The sequence below is a fragment of the Dermacentor albipictus genome, chromosome 1 (genome assembly GCF_038994185.2).
Source record: "Dermacentor albipictus isolate Rhodes 1998 colony chromosome 1, USDA_Dalb.pri_finalv2, whole genome shotgun sequence".
NCBI lineage: Eukaryota > Metazoa > Arthropoda > Arachnida > Ixodida > Ixodidae > Dermacentor > Dermacentor albipictus.
This window is the reverse complement of record NC_091821.1, coordinates 473,386,041-473,405,640: the sequence shown is the minus strand read 5'-3', so window position 1 is coordinate 473,405,640 and position 19,600 is coordinate 473,386,041. Positions and strand designations below refer to the sequence as shown.

Here is a 19,600-nt window from a genome sequence, read left to right as displayed (position 1 = left end):
GGTTCTGATTAAGTGGGGATGTTTCCCTGCTTCCGGTGTTTGCTTGACAACATTTGAAAACACTACAATAGGTGACAACTGCCTTTGAAGGCGTTGTTAGAACCTGAATCTAGTGACTTACAAACTGAAAATCTAGTGATTGTTGGTTTCAAATTTTAGTTTAGGTCGTAAATTTTTTATTAAAAATTGGCAAAAATCGAAAATTTCTAGAAAACTAAACTATGAATTTACAACTCTCTAACCCAGCAGGTAAGAATGATATCAGAATTCTGGTACTTGCATCTGATAGTACATCTAAAGCGGAGAAAATTTATGGTAAACATGCATCTAAAAAAAATCTGTAATATGGAAATACAGCTCTTGCAGAACCTGTGTACACAACGTAACAAATTCACATAACATATAAATTTACATACCGAATTTGTCCGCTTTAAATGATCTGATACCGTTTACAGAACCGCGATATATGTTCTTCGTGCGTCTATGTTTTTCGAACTTGCTTATATTTTAAAATTATTTTGTCAAAATCCAGGTCCTAACTTGAAATTTCTCTTCTAACAGTCACTAGAACTTAACGTTATCTATCAAATGCAACAAATTTCATTAAAATCGGTCTAGGTGTTATCTCAGAAAAGCGTGTGTTTTTTTTGCGTTTTGCATGTATTCGAATAGGCCGCGTCGGAGTTGGGCCGAACTAAAGCTTCCTCTTAAAGCTCCGCGGGCTGCGCTTTGTGTAGTCGATTGCCGATGCTAACCGCGCAAAGAAGGACGTCGCTCCTTCGGATCACTTTCGGCTATCGTCGTCTCGCCGTTGCGTGTATATGACTGAGCTGTTTCGCCGAGACTCGATTGAACGCTTGCGATCAAAGGCAGCGCAGAGTTGCAACTCTTTGCGCTCGTGCCGCAGCAGCGGAACGCGCGCGCGCAGGTCGCACCTCACCGCACGCAGCCGGCCGGGGACCGAGCGAGAAGCGTGTTACGTGGAGCGGACGAACTGGAAGTAACGAACGAGAAGAGGCTCGGGCAGAGATGCGAAGAGCCAAGCCGCCTTCCAGAGCTCTTGGCGCTCGAGTTTTTCGCTTCTTTCTGGCGTTTCGTGTCATCTGCTCGGCATACGCAGGCTGCTCCCGGCATACGTACGCTTGTTCACAGCAGCGTCAACTAAGCGCCCAACCCATCTTCGCGACTCTCCCCGTCCTCTTCGCTGTCCCCGAATCGCCCCCTCCCCCATCACGTGCCTTCTTCGGCGTCAGCCCGATACTCCCATTAGAAAGCGCGCTGCCACCGCCTAACGGTAAATTATTGATTGAGCGTGAGGAGTGTACGTGTATGGCCCCTCTGTAATAGAGAGCCCGGCCCTTCTCGTCCGCCGAGGCGGAAGAAGGCCAACGACGAGCAACGTCACCGGGTCTGCTGCTAACGCAGCGTCGCGCGTACGCTGCCGCCGGGGGCGAGTAGATCCCGGTGTTCCGAGAAGGAGCGCGAAGGCCGGCAGGTAAGTGGGCTCGTTGTTCTCGAAAAAAGCGTCGCCGCCGCTGCCGTCGTGTTGCCAGCGGTGCAGCGAGCGGAGTCGTGCGCTACCTGTGCTTGAGCGCCCGCCGCCTTGGCCTCTGGCGCGCACTTACCGTGCGCCTCGCGCGCGGACGTGCGCCGTTACCGGCTTCTTTTCTTCCGGCCTTCGACTCTCTCTCTTTCTCTCTCGGCTCTCGCTCGCTGTCTCTGCTTCCTTAGCCGGACTATACGAGCGAGTACACGCTGAAAGTTTCATGGGGCCGTCGGTAATTGTTTCGCGCAAAACCGCTGTATACCCGCGCCCTCTTTCTTTTTCTGTAGCGCCCTTCCGTGCCTTTGTGTTCGTGTTACCTGCGCGGGATTTTTCGTGCGCTGTCGGGCGCGGGCTTTCGGTCGCTTCCCTTCCTCTTGCGCGGCGTTAATTAGGAAGCAGGCGCGCTCCCGGCGAGCCTTTACACGGGCGCGTGTGGCAGGCCTTCGCTCGCTGCGTCGTGTAGTCACGTGCCGATCCCCTCTGTCGGCGAGCGGCTCCTTTTCACCCGGCTAGCCCTTACACTCTTTGTTAAGAGGCCCGAATGAGTTGAAAACGGCGCACGCTGTAGCCGGTGCCTGCCACCGTAAAGGAACGGCAAATGCATCACAGCGCACAGCGCCTTGGAATGCCGTTCTCCGTGGTGAAGAATGTCCTCTTCAGGTACTTCAGTAGCGGCACGATGAATTTAAAAGTAGCTCGTCATCGAGCAAGTGCCTGGCGTTTACAACTGTTGATGCGTTCAGTAACATTATGGGCTCGTAGTCCAACCTCTGCATTTATTTATTACGCGCTTTCAATTCTTCATTCAGTCAGTCGTTCGTGTATTTGTTATCTTCACACTTCTTTTGTTTCACGGAATAATTCTTCTTCACATCGGCCCATTCAGTAAAATTTATTTCGTCTGTTCAATCGTCGTGCTTTCATTCAATCGCGCGCGAATTCACTTCCAGTTAATTAATGCACTCTTTCATTCGTTCTGTATTGTCATTCTTTATCTTGTTTCTTTCTGTGCTTTCTCAGACACTTTGAAAGATTGTACGCAGCTCTTGGCTTTTCTCACTGCGAATACAGAAAGGAGAAGCTTGCAACGAACGCGGTCGATACACCATTCGGACGAATTCCTAGTGCAAGCGTTGCACGCAAGAAAACGCTGATAAAGCTAGGCGGGCCGCTGCCGGAGTCCCATCGCCAAGCAGCGTCGACTCGCACGCAGGTTTCCCTTTCACGAAGCGGCCGCGCGTTGCCCCGATGCGCCCACGATCCCGCTCGAGCAGCCGCAGGGGGTGTTCTTCGCCGCATGGCACGCCTCGCGTAGCGGCGCCGCGGAAGGGGTGCCGATTGCCGCTTCGCCGTATCCTCATTTGCAGCGCCGCCCGAGCGTCGCGGATGCGCTGTGGGGGAGAGGAGGTCACGCTGCGAAGCACGCCGTGTGAGGTCGCGCTGCTTCGGCAAGAGAAACCTGCCATGAGCAACTACTTAAGAGGAAAAAAACGAAATCAGGAAAGAAACCGTTTATGATAACTCAAAAGGAAGCTCATTACTTTTCGAAGCGAAATCGGGGTGCCTCAGAACACGCACCTTTAAAGCGATATATAAGAAGGAAGAAGAAGCATGTGCTTGCTGCGGTAAAGCTAGGGAAACTACGGATCATGTTTTATTAGAATGTGAAGACGTCTACCCAGCGGTCGATTTAGGCACCACTGGCCTCCTTGAAGCCCTTGGGTTCAGAGGGAGCAGTGGTAAAGCAAACATGTCCGCAATAGACATTAGTAAGAGGCGACTGGAGGATTGGTGGAAGAAAAGTAGGGAAACGACAAAAGACGGAGACGTACAAAAGCACAGTTCGCAATAGGGGATCAGAAAATTTGGGCGTGGTAGTTCAGAAGTTTCTTTTTCCTTTTTTCATTGTTTAACCTAGGTAGGATATTAGGCAGTATGATAGCAAGAGCTTGGTTGCGCAACCCAGCGCCCCGTTCCAAAGGGGACGCTCATAATATCCATCCATCCAGAGCCACCGTCGCCGCGGCTCGTTCGTTCTTTTTTGCCGCGGCAAACCGCATTCAGTTCCGGGGCTACGTTCATCATTGTGTGACGTGACGTCCAACGCGATGCCTCTCGCTGGAGCGACGGGCATCCTGTACGCAGGCTTACCCAGCGAATGCGCAGTGAACGTGTTGTGCCCTTAAAGCGATCGACCGAGAGGGCGCATTCTGTCCGAGGCGCACTTTGCGGCGCTTCCGGTGATGTGGTGTTTTATCGGGCCTAACGGGTGTAATCGACGGGCTTTAAGATGTCTTCACCGTGTGGCGTAACTAGCGTTCCAAACACTGAGTTGGTTTGTGCCGCGTTACGAAACTGGTGTAATTGCCTCGTCATGTGCACGGATTGCTAGAACCGTGCAGTTATTTACGAGGAAAGAACCTGAATATTGATTTGGTTATCTGAGGGTATTATAGGCAACAAACAAAGAAGAAGTGACGAAAAAAAAAAAAGCCCGCAGAGTGGAAAAATTTAAAGGACCTCTCACCAGGTCTGGCCATTTTGAGCTCACAAGCGCAGAGCATACAATGGGCGCCAACGATCGTGTTTGCAAAGAATTACATAGCCACGTGCGGCGGAAGGTCTGAAATTTCAATCCGAACGCCGTTTTCCCTTCTCCGCGCGGCGGCTGCGCTCCAAGCCGGAGGATGACGTACTCGTGAACTTGCGCCTACGTACTGCTGTCCGCAGTCTGACGTCGCTCGTGGTGACACGTGACTTCGACGGTTATTCTAGGCACCATCAGTTATTTGTGTGATCTGTTGCTTGAATTAATGAATTGAAGTTTAGAGAAATAATAAAACGCACAAACGGAATACCTGCGTTTTTTTTTCTTTTTTTACCTCGCATCGAAGCAAGAGAAATGCACTTCCGCTTCGTCTGCTTGTTCGCCCGGTCGTGCAGTCACGTGCGCAGGTACCGAAACTATACCATTTTCTACCGTGTCGCAGCGCGTGATCATGCTTTGCGATTCGCTTGTTTTGCCTCACTATTCGTGTAGTACTGAGTTTTACCGCTAGTCATGTTTTCTTGTGCACAGCGCGCAAAATCCTGCGTTGCGCAAAACCAGACAATCAGAACAACGCGTGCGCGGCGCCGAAAAAGAAAGCGAGGAGAAAACAAAATGAAGGTGTATGCCATGACGTATGCGTCACGCGGTCCTCGAGGTCCGGCATGGGAGAACGCTGGGAAGGAGTTTCGCTTGCGGAGGCTAGAGGGGACGAGTGGAGAGAGTGGAGAGAGCTAAGCAGTGGAGCTCGCCTCCTGAAATCATGGCTTTGCGGAACTGAAATATTTATATCGCGACTATTAGTGAGCCAATTTTCATTTCTTTTTTTTTGTGCCAGAATGCCCCCTAGAGGACACGTAACAACTTTCAGCGTATAACCAAAATTTACTATGGGGCCTGGTCATAGGTATACTTTAAGAATGAAGAAGACTTTGGGGCGAAGGGGCGAAAAACTGGCTCGGTAACATCATTTGGATCAAAGACGGTCATGATTCGTGTCATTTCAAAAGGCCACTGCAACACCATTTTGACAACGCGTCATCTCAATAAGGAAGCTAGAAGCGCGAAGTGACTCAGTGAAGAAGAAATAAAGAGAGAAAGAAAGAAAGGAAACGGAAAATAAACAGCCCGACGCTTTGCGATAGTTCAACTAGTGGTCGCTGTCATTCCTTTGTACCTTAGACGAAACTAGTCGTCATTGTCTCCTCGTCCCCTCTGCCTCTCTTTTTTCTCTGCATTCCGTTCATCTGTGCTTTCATTTCCTATTTTTACCTGCACATTGTACTAAATGAATGAAAGCAGTTGAAACTACTCTTTAGTATAAGGATTCGTAGTCACAGACGAAGGAAGCGCTCAGGCGTTGTACGGTAAGTCATCGACCCAACCTCCAGTTTCGAGTTGCCAGCTGTTTGTGAACATTGCCGCCACCAGCTAGTGCGTTCCATCTGGCCATTGGGAATCTACAAACAAGCAAGTTTCTCGGTACATTGTATCCTCACGCGGAGAGCTGTACGAACAGTTTGCCCTTTCAGCAAGAGAAAATCAAGGCTTCGCGCCTTGCGCCATCAATTTATTTGTGCACACATATCACGCGAGGCGCTAACTGCCCAAAATTTAAGTGCGCATCGCCGGCGGCGAAGTTTTTCTTTATTCTAACTCCCCTCCTTTCCCCGTTCCCTCTTTTTGAACGCTTTGCACATAAACTACGAAGTCGGGAAAATAACTACGAAAGCAGGAAGGAAAAATCTTCCCCCTGCTTCAGAAATTCTACTCGAGTGCCCCGTGTACACACGAGCCGCGTTCGCGAAGGAAATGAGAAGGCCAAACAAGGAATTACGACGGGGAAAGAACGTTGAGAGGAGGGGAGTGATGAAAAAAGGAAAGGAGAGAGAGAGAACAAAGAAAGGCATAAGCGCATGCGCTGCTCCCTGCACCTTGTATGCCCGTCGGCTTCCTTTTCATAACGCGCCGCTCTCTCGAACTTACGCCATCCCCCGGCCTCTCCCTCTGTGCCGACTTCGTTGATTGCGTTCACCGCTAGCCGAGCTTTCCCGCATGGCGCACTCGCTTTGCGGGACAGCATGCGAGATCGGGACAGTGACTGAGGTGGCGCACTTTACGTTTTCTCCTTATTTCTGCGCCTGCCTCGCTTCTTCTTGACCACGTGACGTAAGAGGGAAGCCAGTGGTGTGGAGTGAAGGCAAGGGGCAGGTTAGGGTGTGTGTGTGTGTGTACGTGTGAGGGGGTAAAGGGCGAGGGAAGATGGTCGCATCATTTCCCCCGCGGGACAAGTTTTGACAAAGCCGCCGCTGCCGCCGCCGTCGACGGCGAAATTCCAGCTTTGTAGCGGCGCAATGCGGTTTTTCAACGTGCCCGGCCGTGCGTGCAAAGCGCACGCGCGCGCAGCTTAGCAGCGCGGAGACCACGGCGCTCCTCCTCCTCCTCCTCCTCCTCCTCTCCTACGTGACCCTTCCCCTTGAGCTCGTGTCTGCCCTGCTGCCTTGGACTTGTGCGTCGCTGAGAGCCCCTTCTTTTTACGTGGCGATACGCGCTCTCCGGGCCGCTTATAAGATGCCCAATGTTTTATTATGTTTTTTTTTTTTTTGAGCAGCAACACAGTCTTTTGTTGGGTAATGCCAGTGCAAATGCGTTTACAATTTTGATTTACCCCGGCTTCGTAAAATCTTTTTTTTTTTCACGCTTAAACAGACACAGTGGTGGGAGCGCTTTTATTTCTCGGCCCCTAACACGTCGTGTCGCTTTTTTTTTTTTGCGTAACAGCAAGATCTGGGAGATATTAAGGTTCTTTAGCTCCAAGAACGTCTATTAGCAGGTAACAGGTACTAATTATTTTTTTAAGCTTATGTAGTGCATTGTATTCACTTTTCACGAACACTTTTCCCAATGTGGTCAAAAGGTATTTAGCAGCTAGAAAAAAAAAAAAATATCGGGCAAATTAACTCATAAGCCACATGTGGTACCGTCAGCTGTACCTTAAAATGCTTGGCGACTTGAACACCAGGGAATTTTGCACATCGCAATCTCCAGGAAGCCGTATTTCCGCGTGGAAAGAAGGGAAAGGGCTGCGCAAGCAGGTCTTTTGCGTAAGATGCCTTCTACGTATTACGTAGGACAGCTTGTTACAACACATTATACGCAAGTGTTGCTGCATTTTCGGTGCTGCTTTAACGAAACGGGGGCAAAAAGCACGAATAAATGTAAGAAAGGACAGAAAACGGCGAGAGATATAGACGTACACAAAGCGACCCTGATTAGAGGGAGCAGCCGTCTCGAATTGAGGCACGGACGCGCCGGTTTTTGCCTTGCTGATTTGTCGGCGTGTTTGGGAAGCGTGTAGTTTCGGGGCAAAAACTGAAGTCAATCGCATAGAATTTGTTCTAAAAAGAAACTCCAAATTAGAAGATGAAGGTGAGAGATGTTGCTGCTGTTTAGTTGACCGCTAAGAGTACGTGCTCTCCGAATGCAAAGTCGTGTATCGTGAATACAGTGCTTCTGTGCACCATTTGAGAAGGCTACAGCAGAGCTGTCTGTACCGCACCACAATCGCTGTGTGATTTCGCGCTAAAGAAGCGTTTTTTATGCTGTCTTTTCATAAGTGCGTTGCGCGGCAGTGCATACTTAATTGCACTGTTGGACATCAGCGAATTTCATATTCACCCTGAGTCATGACTTATTTATCTACTATCTATCTACTATTAGGATTCATAGAGCATATTCGGCTCTTGCGGAGATTGAAGCTGATCTGTGTTCGAGTGGTTGGTTGGATTTCTCAACTCAACACCAGTTTTGAGATATTCATCTCAAAATATGTAACGGAGTGCATTACTGTACCATGGAGTTCACACAAAAGGCGGAGGGATATCTCTAAAACGTAGCTATCGGCTGAATTCCTCTGTCGGATGTACACTTACTTTGATAGCTGGCTGGCTTGTTTCACAAACGCGTCATCTGTCATAATGCAATCAGTTAAAATATATGCAATAAATGTTTTACATGCAAGGTCAGCCACTCAGCATTTGTGGGGTAATTATTTATGCGCGTTGGCCTAAAAACGTGTAGCAGAGAAGAAGCCTGTTTTTTCAGTAGTTTTCGGAATAAAGGTATTGATACACGTCGAAGAGAGTGAGGAGAACAAACAAACAAGCTAGCAAAAAAGTGTGCAGAAACTTTATTGGAGTTGGCTAAGCATGCGTAAGCATATCCCCAAATTTCAGTTGGCTCATCCCCATATTTCAAGCTGCCCCACCCGCAATTTTAGGCTGGCCCATCCCCAAGTTTTATGCAGTCCCACACCCAAGTTTGGCCCAACCCCAAGTTTAATTTGGCTCATCTCTAAATTTCAGTTGGCCCACAGATAGGCTTCCCCATGCATGTTCTGTGGAGCCCTAGGTATCCCTATGGGTATGCATAATTCTTACCGTGTGGGTATTCTTTCTGATCAATTTATGTTCTTTTGGTTTCACTTGTTCCTAATCGCTTATAAAGTTACCAGTCCTCTACATTTCCACTAATATAACGAAAGAATGTCTTCTCAAATTACGCATGCAGATTGTGCATGCAATTGTGCATGATTGTGCATGCAGTTGTGCAGATACAAGGCATTACACTTCTTGCGTGACAGACAGATTTTGCAGGTGTAGTTGCCAAAGAATGCTTACGCATTAAGAAGGTCCTACGTGTGCGAGTTGTATTACCTCTCTTTTTCTTAGTGCCCCGCCACACTCAGTTCTAACAGTTACAATCGCCCTCTGGAGCTCGTTTTCGCAAAACAACTGTCAGAAACCTGAAAACAATGGGAAATAATTGTTCGTAACGTTTCAGAGAAAGTTCGAAAGTGTTTGCCACGAGCAGCGTTTGACGCAGTAACTTCGAACGCGCAACGTCGAGGGCATACTCAGAGCAAAATCGTCGGCGGGGAGGAAGGAGGAGGGGTTGCGCACGTGATCTGTAGTGCAGAAAACGCGGGCCGCTCGAGTTGAGCGCCCTGCCCTGTCTCCGATGCTAAACAATGGGTTGAAGGGTGGGGGGGGGGGGGGGACGGCACCAACGGACGCTGGTGTCGCATTCGCTGACGTGCGTATCTCGTCCTCCCGCAGGTGGCGGCGCCGACTGGAGGCCGGCGTCCGCGTGGTGTCCGTGACCGCGCTGTCGTCTCCCCCGGCGGCCAAAGCGACGCGGGGCGTCTTCGTGCTCGGCGATCGAAAGCAGCTGCCGTCGCGACTCGGCATCGCCGGCCCGTCCGTCGTCGCGTCATGCAGGTGAGTGCTGCTGGACGGTCCGGCTCTCTTGTTGGATCGGCGTGTTCGCCTGCCACGCCGAAACAGAAAGAAAGAAAGAAAGGAAACGCTACGCAGATATGCTGAACTCGAGCTCGCCGTTTTATAGCGGACAGCTAACTGGAGGAGCGCTAAAGAGGTACCACTGTATCATTTGAGACTAACAAAGACCCCTTTCAAAACTCTATCTTCGTTTATTTCACGGTGCAAGGTTCATTATTATGGAGAAATTTTTTTTTTAATTATTGAAGGCTAACCCACGGCGTCAGTGTGACGCCATGGGTTCCAAGGCATGTTCTCCAATTTGGGCCCCTGTGGGGGCAGTAAGAGTTGCAGAAACTTGTTAACTCGAGTCTTTGGCTCATTTAGAATGAAATCTAATTCATCTTTACGGATGAAAATTTAACGAGGCTTGATCAGGCTCCATCGAATGTCATGACGTCACAGCGACTTAGCGTAAGCCTTCGTTTTTGCGTCTTGGGTGGCTCATCAAGCTTCCTCTCAGGGTAAGAGCGGATTGCGAAAGCTTAGTTTACTAATACAACCCAGCTTGTTTTTCTTTTTGGAGTCCCTTTAATGAAGTTTGAACGAACCTGGGAAAACCAGCTTTTGCCGACATTTCGAGAAGCGCTGCCGTCCCTGGAAGCTGGATGTTTCCGTTCAGGGCAGTGTTGTAATTCGGGGGTACTGGATTGCTGGGAACATTGCGCAATCTAATAGTTGGGCACGTAGAAGGATAAGTCTTCTATAGTGTGCTGTGCATAACTGTATATTTGCTGTTGTCTGCGCCCGGTTCCACACCACTAAGATTGTGGCCTACGTTTTAGCAAATCTCTCTGAACTCGAAGGCCTCGGGAATATCTTTCGACATGTAATAAGCACTAAGGTGTTTCTGATTAAATGAGGCTTTTCAATCGATACGCCTTCTTGTTGCTTCCGTAGTTTGAACAAAATAAATATTAAGAGCGCGCCGCGTGCTGAATCTATTGCTGTATCGTGCCCGACGGTGCTTACACCAAATGGAGGTCACACATTTGACTGCATACTACTTGAGGACTGAGCACATCTGTAATCGTCTGTTTTATACCTGTGTGGCTATCTCCTAGTCTCCCTCACACCATAACCTGCTTTTTTATATTATTGCTTTTTTAGCTACATGATTTGGTATTATTCGACCAGTGACGTTGTTTCTCGGAGCTTACGCTTAATTTATCTCGTTCATTTGACTCGTTAGATGCCCTCGAACTCATTTTTTTTCTGATGGAAAATGTCATTCTATTAAATCTCAAATCTTTCCTTAAGTTCCATATTGGACAACACCCGTCGGCAAAACATTTAAAAAATGTTATTACCGTATAATTGACGTTTTGCGCCAGTACAACATTTACGGTTACAGAGAACGACCTTACGATCTATCAAACTGTATTGTTAGAGCGAGGCAGTACATTAGGACACTTGCACTTATTGTCCTTGCGGCGGCTTCCTTCTTGAAGCACTCGCATTCCTGAAAAGGCAGGATGCGTAACCAAGGTTATTTGCTGCTTTTGGCCATTTTCACCAAAGAAGTCGGAGATAGACAGAAACGACAGAATTCGCTACTAAAAAGAAAGATAGGTTGGCTTGAGCCGGTGTGTACTAGATTTTTTTTAATCTCCACAGGGGAGCGAAGACATAAGACGAATGTAGCTGATGATGTATACAAAAATAAAGAGTGCTTAGCTAACTTAATTTCATTGTTTATTTGCGACGCCCGCAACCTATAGAAGGCGCGCATGATAAACCAAGATGGCTGTCCGGAAAAGAATCGTGTGCGGAGCGTAGTGCACGGAAACGTGTTGTATTGCGACAACTTTGTGTCACCACGTCATCTTCATTACGTGAAATATTGAGCCGCTTGGAAGCGGAACTGCGATTATATAGGTAAATAAAGATGAATAAGCACAGATTAAATCCATGCTAATGCATTTTCCGGGACATTATGTAGCTTGTTCCACTCGCGTACATACAGTGCCACGGGATAATTTTAAGAGGACGGGCCTACATGATGCTCTACATGATGCGTTATCACTCGAACAGAAAAAAAAAAATAACGAAAGCTGTCACCTGTATTGTGTGACAAGTACTACCCTTTTATCTCTCAGCTATTTGTGGCGTTTTTTAAGCATCAAACAGTCCTTCATACGCTTAGGTTCGACTTAATGAACATTACCTACGCAGCTAAAGAAAATCATTCGCCAATGCTCGTAGTAATCATCATTATGTGAATCATCGATGTCTTACATACTTCATTCTTGCGCATTTCCCCTCCGGGCAAATGTATTGCAATGCAGGTGAGATGGGAATAACGTTAATAAATAAATATACCGTACTGTATTGGAAGACATATTGCTGCGCGTCTTTGACATATTGCTTGGACTTCGTGCAAGGTTACTGGTAAAAACTTGTTTTCAGCCTGATTTATGCAGCCTTTCATATGGCGCGTAAACTTTAACGCCTTGATAGTATGGTAACACGTAAAAGCCTGATAAGCACACCACAAAAATTTTATTTGCCTGGTATGACAGCTGAAAATTCTACATCCAGTGCCCTGAAAAAAAAAAGAAAAGAGAGAGAGAGAGAGAAGACAAACTGAAGCAAGTGTAAGCGTAGCCTATCCATACGCGCGAGTGTCTTCTTATATTCTCCGTCCAGTTCGCGCTTTTCCATTATTAAAAGAAGTGCCCGATGCCACTTTCTGTAACTGCGCGTAATCCACTTCATTGGTGGAGTCACAACCTAGTCTAATCATCGCCTCACCTCCCATTGTTGTTATTTAGCATCGTGCGAGCGAAAGAGGTAAACAAAAGCCTGTGCCTGCATGGCAGGTGCAGGCACAGCCCGGACTAGACACGTGAAAACGTGGCCATACGGCGTTGTCGTCTGCTCGTCCTCCTCGAGGCACTACTCTCCTTGGCCGCTGCGTGGCACCACCGTCTGCGGGCATTGCGAATACGAAAAAAAAATATGAAAAGGAAAGAAGAGGGAAACCGTCGCCCTTGGTTTGACACATGCTTGCCTGTTCACGCGTTCCGCAGGAAATGTCGGTGCAAAGAACGCTAACCTTCCCAACGCGTGAATAGTTCACAGCAAGACCAACGTGAGTACTCGGGAAAAGCGAGAATTCATCCCATTAAGGCGGCAGAATTTCTTCTAGGCGCTTATGGCGAGTCCCATAGCGAGCAGGGAGAAGGTACGTGTCGCACCGCTCGCTAGAGGCCGTTTTCGTGCCCAGATTCGACACGGCAAAGACACGTTGCCAAAGATGCGGAGAGGGGAGGGACGAGAGAAAGGCGACTACGCTTATCGCGGTCAAATGAAATAACACCGGACGCCCCCGTGGCCGGGTAGGAGGGCAGGGCAGCGCTCGACGAGAATGGAGAGGTCTGCCGGGGCCTATTTTCTCGCTTCGCCCGGCGCGTTTCGAGTGTAGCCAGCGGCGCGGCTGCGGATTTGTCCCTCCCCCTCCCCCCCACACACCCTCTCCTCAGTATAGGCTAATCCACTCGAATCACCAAAGCCGCGCCGCTTCGTCGCGCCCTGGCTGCGTGCGTTTGCGTGTACGTCTGCGCGCAGCCGCTCGTGTTTGCTTCGGGCGCCCTGCGCGCCGGCGGATTAGTGTGTCGCCGCAGCAGCCGCTGCTTACGCGATGCACTGACGTCGGTGACGGCGGCGCCGGCGCTTACTGCCCGTCGCCCAACTCCCCCTCCCTTGACGATTTCCATGTTGATTCATTTTTTCCCTCTCGTCCACGAGATCCACTTACGTGTCTGGGGGCTGCCGGTGCCGCTTCCGTCGAACGTTTCCTGCGCTGAACGCAGCGGCGTTATGTGGCGGGGAGATTCGCATTCCAGTTTTTCCGCGAGTCCAGAGCGCACGCTTCGCTCGTTCTCCGTTTGTTGGTTGGTTCACGGTGTTAAGCGTGTGTTCAAAACATACCAGTAAGTATGCTTACTACATTTAGTATCTGCAGTCGGCCACAAGAGTTTGCGGACAGGTCTTCTGCAGAAACATACACATTAGGAAATTGAGCAAACGCATATCGTTACTCAACAGACAAATAGAAGAACATTGCACAGAGAGAGAGATAGAGAGAGAGGCAATGGAAAAACAGGGAGGTTAACGAGAAATTATCTCCGGGTGGCTACCTTGTACTGGGCGAGGGTCAAAGGGATGCGATAGGTGAGATAAATAAAAAAAAATTAACGCTGCAGAACTCTTAGTGAAGAGCAATGGGTTGAGATCCGCAGCGCGATGGGCGGCCGGATTGGTACCGGTCACACCTGGCGCCTGCTCCGGCACCTGCTAGACTCGACCAAGACTAAGGTAATACATAGGGAAACCATGCGCAAGATAATACACACACGCGTCAAGGACGAAGAAGAAATCCTCTCCGAACTCTGCGACAAATAAACCCCGCAGAAACCGCGTATTCCACACGGGGAATACGCGTGAAAACCCAACTCCTCTCTGGACAGAGACTTTGACGAGGTGGAAATTTGGACCGCTCTGCAAAAGCTCAACAGCAACTCCGCCCCGCGACCACACGGCGTAATCAATAGTACCCTTCATAAGTTGGACAACGAGACCATCTCCGAACTGACCGAGAACATTAACGATTGCTGGACCCGAGGATCCATCCCCGACCAGTGGAAAAGAGCAAAAATGTTGCTCATCTCCAAACCCGGGAAACCCCCATATCTCGCCAACCTTCGACCGGTATCACTTACGTCGTGTGTTGGCAAATTGGTGGAGCACGCCTTCCTCAGCGGGATCAACGCACACTCGGACGACTTCGAAGCGTATCCGGACGCCATGCTCGGGTTTCGAGCTCATCTATCCACGCAGGATGCAATGTTACAAATCAAACACCAGATACTCGACAACAAGACGAGGAAGGGCCATTCTAGGATTAGACCTCAAGAAAGTCTTCGACAACGCGGCTCACGCAGCCATACTATGCAGGATTGCCGCGCTCAATATAGGAAACCGAGCGTACAGCTACGTTGAGGATTTCGTCACAAACAGGAGTCTCCTTAACGTTGGGCAAACTCGCATCCGAAGACAGGAAAAGGGGCAGTGTCCGCGCCCCGCAAGGGTCAGTCATCTCGCCGATGCTCTTTAATCTCATTATTATCATCGAGGGAGTGCATCACGCCATACACGCAGACGACATTACGATTGCGAGGGAAGCGACGGAGAAATCGAGCAGCGGTTACAGACCGCGGTTGAGGTGGTGGAAGAGTACCTCGTCGGAACCGGTCTCATCTGCTCGCCAGAAAAATCCTAACTTCTCCTCTACCGCACGACGCTTAAGGGAAGACTCCCAAGGGTTACATCCAGCATGCTGCGTACGAAGAAATTTGCGTGCAGAAAAGACGGACAAGAAACACACGTGGTCAAGTAGATTAAGGTGCTCGGAGTCATCACAGATTCCAACGGCTCGAATGGAGAAACCGCCAGGAATTTCAAGACTGTGATCACGAACACGATGTGGCTCATCAGAAAAATCACCAACAAGCATCGTGGTATGAGGAAGGCCAGCTTCGTCAGACTCATACACTCCTTTGCCATTAGTCACATCACCTACGCATCCGCCTACTGCTACTGGTACACGGCTGAAAAGGCCAAACTGAAGATCCTCATTAGAAGAACACACAAGAATGTACTGGGCCTTCCAGATAGCACTAGCACGGAACTTCTGCTACAGCTGGACGTCCACAACACGCTCGAAGAGTTAATAAAGGCGCACCAAATCTCGCATCTCGGTATACTAAGCAGGACACGAACGAGCAGGAGCATCCTGGACAAACTGTGTATAACCTATGACAAGCAGCACGGCGACAAGATATCCCTCCCAAGCTCGATCAGGGAAGAGCTCGAGTTGGCTAACCTACCCAAGAACATGCACGCCGAACTCAATCAGGGTCGAAGAGGCAGTAAAGCCATGACATTACTACAAGCCTTCGGTAGGGACAAGGAAGCGCTGTTTGTAGACGCGACAGAATACGAGGATGCACGTGCCTTCGCAGTGGAATTCCTCATTACCGACAAACAATTGGTCAGTTCGGGCAGTACGCGCGGCCAAAACCCCAAGATAGTGGAAGAGGTAGCGATAGCTCTAGCCATCGTTAACCTCGGTAGCAGATACGTACTTAGTGACTTTCGCCGCAGGCGGAGGCGATACTCAAGGCCAACGCGAACTATATCTCCTCCGAGGAGACGAAGGAACGACCCACTATATGGTTCGCGGCTCACACGTCCCCCGACACCCCCGTACTCAACCTCAACGAGGACCTCCATCGCGTAGCGCGATGTCTCACATTCCGTGTTCGCGTCGAAGGATCCTCTCTGGGGGATGGAAATACAATGGAGGGATGGACAGAGAGGGAAAGATTGATAAGATACTGTGACACTACAAAATTTTATCAAAACTCCAGGCGTGTTTATCCACCCCCTAACCCCAAACTCGACAGAGCCCAAGCGGTGGACTTGAGGCAGTTACAAACCAAGACCTTCCCCAACCCCATTAGTCTCAGGAGGATATATCTAGACATCTATTCAGACGATAACTGCAAGCTATGCGGCAGGGCTCACGCATCTCTGGCAATGTGAGGTTATAGGCAGAGAAAATGCAGTCTCCCCAGATGAAGCTGCGGCGCGGTGGACGGCCGCGGTGCGCGGCTCAAACCTCCAAGATCAACTATGGGTCATCCAGCAAGCCCGTGATGCGGTGAGGAGACAAGATCTCCGGACCACCTCGGGGGCGCCCTAGGCCAAGGTCACGAATTTGCCGGATTTTCAATAAAGTTGTTATCACCACCACCGCGTGTTCTGCTTTGACAAATTTGAGTGTCTGCTCCATTAACGCTTGGCGATTCTAAATGAAGAAATCGGTGGCTAGGCAGCGTACGTGGACAGAAACTTTCAATACAAGGCTATGCGCCCTGGTGTTACAGGAATGTAGCCTTTTCGCAAAACGCTTGCTTAGCCATTTGTGACCGACAGTGCAATGGAGACAAAAGTGAAAAAGGCAGAGAGAGTGCGTCTATCTAGTTCCATCGACGAATTTTTACGTCACTGGTTCCGAGTTAAAAATTTCAGCCTGTTGAAACACAAGGCTTGTGTTGAAACACAAGACCCCGCCTGTGGCGTTAGTAACGTTCAGATCGTGTGAGACGCTGTCATCGAAGCCCCTGATTTTACCTGGCGTTTCTTTCGCATTGTCTTCCATTAGGATACATACAAGCAGCAAGGCCTCCGTTACTCCTGTGGTGTCTCCCACAGCCTCAGGTGCGCCTATGTATTCCGGGTGTAAAGAAGAAGGCCAGTAACCCAGCAATAGCTCTGAAACAGCTGACGCTGATATTAATCAATGAGACATTCGGGGAGCGAATACGCATCTATACTGACGGTTAGGTCTCGCCTACCAGCTCTTCAGGTGCCGTTGTCATTCCGGCTACGAAAACCAGAATCAAATTCAAACTGTCCCACATGGCAACATCAGCAGCGTCAGAGCTTGCTGCCCTGCGGGCTGCCGTCAACTATCTCCTGCGAGAAGCACCTCAGAAATGGGTAATCTTTTGCGACTCTAGGGCAAGACTTTGAAGTCTGCATTTCGTCCCATATCACAGGACTCATGAGCAGCTGACATACGAAATAAGAGAAGATCACCATCAAGCTATCGCTAAAGGGCATGAAATTATATTCCGGTGGCTACCTGGACATACCGGCACTGCTGGTAATGGCCTCGCCGACGAAGCCGCCCGGTCTGCCCATCTGGATGCCCGACCAGTTCCAATCCCTTGTCAAGAATTGACGCTGGACGAAAGCTTCATATTGTGGCTCTACGACACACAAATACTGGTCTTCTCCCAATCTCCCGAATTGTCATCTTCAAAGGCTGGATCCGTTTCTAAAGGTACAACTGTCATAAAAAATGAGGCGACAGTATTGTCCCGCCTCTGACTCGGGGTGGCATTTACGAAGGCCTACTCGTTCCGCATTGGAATGGGGGATACGCCCACGTGCAACTCTTGCGGAACCACGGAAACGCTTGAACACATCCTATGTATCTGTCCTCATTACGACGTCGAGCGCGAAGTTCTCCGGACAGCACCGAACCGGCTGGACTCTAGACCATTTTCCGTAATGAAGATCCTTGGACCCTGACCGTACGCGTCGACGGCACAGATAGCCACGAAAGCGCTCTTGAAATACCTCAAGTCGACAGGTCTGGGGAACCGTGTGTAGACTCGGTGCGAACCTTCCACTGAACGTGAAACTGTGCTCTCTCTCTCTCTCTCTCATAGTGTCTCTGTATAATGCTCTCTTTGTTGATGAAGTGGAGTTGACGACGGTCCGTGGGCGTGACCCTTACGGCAGGCGCACCGTTTGTCCGCACGAATACCAGCTTAAGATGATGGCCTCAGCTCACCTATTCAGGGCCTGTAGTACAGTTAGATGAAGTGTAGCTGAAGACGACATTGAAAAAGAAGGAAGAAAAATGTCTTGATGATACATCTGTGTCTTCTTCGTAAAAGCGGAGCTCCTACAGCGCACGTAACGGCAACCTGGCTGCAGCCGTTAACATATTGGGCTTTATTTTTTGAATGCGGGAGTAGGGGGTGAAGGGGAAGGAGGCAACGTGTTGCCTCTGTTAAGTATAAACCCCATGCAAGCGATCTTGCACGCGACAGCGACAAGCGACGCGATGGAGATGGCTGTCGCGTTCGCTTGTCGCCTACAAGTTGCACCCCATGCGAGCGACGACTTCGAGCGACGTCTCCCCAGTGTTGCCGGTATGAGGGCAGCAATATAGGCGCCAAAACTAGCGTGACGCGTGCTTTATTAACTTAAGTTGATGTATTTTACTGTAAAAAGCAGCATAAAATATTTCTGAAAGTCTTGCACTAGGTTCTTATCCTTGCACCTATAAAAATTCAATCGTTTGCTCGTTCCGTGCGACAATCGGAAGTACTGGAGTTATGTACATCCAGTTCCGGCTTTGCGCTATTGGCTAGTCGCTCATAGCACTTCCGGGCGACGAGCGACGAATTCTAGATTTTCAAAACCGAGCGATCGCGCGACAAGACCGAGCGATCTGTTCAAGCGACGGCCCGATCCGTCGCGCGAACCCGTCGCTCGTCGCTGTCGCGCACAAAATCGCGCCAATGGGGTTTAGCCTTTATGATGGACGTCGTATAGTGGAGAGCTCCCGATTTTGATTACCTTAATTCTTATTTATTTATTTATTTATTTATTTATTTATTTATTTATTTATTTATTTTTACCTTTTCCCAAACGCTACACGAGCGTTTTTGCATTGCTTTCCCATATCGATGGAGTCCCCGCGGTCGGGACATCTTGTTCCGCTTATCAAGCTCGACGAAATGGCTCTGTGTTTTGTAAGGCTTTTCAATCCCTCATGCAGCGTAGCGCGTAGGCGACTAATAGCCTGTATGCCGTCATAAATATCCCGGTTTCACTAGACAGCTCGCGCTCTCTCTCTCGTCTCCTTCTTGTTCTCTATCCGCTTTGCTTGGTGCTACGGGGTTGATTTAGGGAGGGTCGCAAAACGTGCCCTTTGACGTGACACACACACACACACACACACACACACACACATATATATATATATATATATATATATATATATATATATATATATATATATACCAGAAAAAAAGCAGTTCTGGGTCCGGGTAAATATTCACAGTGAAGTAGACGCGCGTATGAAGCGGTTTATTGACGTTTCGGCCGGGGACCGGCCTTCATCCCCGGCCGAAACGTCAATAAACCGCTTCATACGCGCGTCTACTTCACTGTATATATATATATATATATATATATATATAGCAACGCCTATTACCTGAACACATAGACACGCGCGCATAATCGCTGCGGCCTATAGAGGTCTTCGGTGTTATAACGGTGCCTCGTTTGGGCGTAACACTGTAGCCGTAGAGCTCACTGCTCGCAGCAGCGGCGCAGTGCCAGCGCGTGAGCGCGACTGCAGGAAACAAGCAACCACTGGATAAGAAGCCAGCCCGTTTCGTGCTAATCGCATCGCTCTGCAACTACATGAGGCACGCGTTTGAGCGAAAGTTATTCCTACAGACCGGGACACACTGCGTCTCCCCTGAGCTCGCTTCTTTTCGGACCGGGGGATTA

The 19,600-nt window shown here is 49.3% G+C and overlaps 1 protein-coding gene across 2 annotated transcripts in view; it reads left to right on the top strand.

The window, feature by feature from the left end:
- The window catches only part of LOC135908902 (uncharacterized), a 636,710-nt gene that overhangs the window by 124,061 nt on the left and 493,049 nt on the right, over positions 1-19,600 (top strand). For both annotated transcript variants that reach the window (XM_070532480.1, XM_070532479.1), the window contains one exon: positions 9,212-9,373. Coding sequence is in view for 1 of the 2 variants with exons in the window: in XM_070532479.1 (XP_070388580.1) it covers positions 9,212-9,373 (162 nt within the window). In the remaining variant the exon portion in view is untranslated. The remainder of the gene's footprint in view (positions 1-9,211; positions 9,374-19,600) is intronic.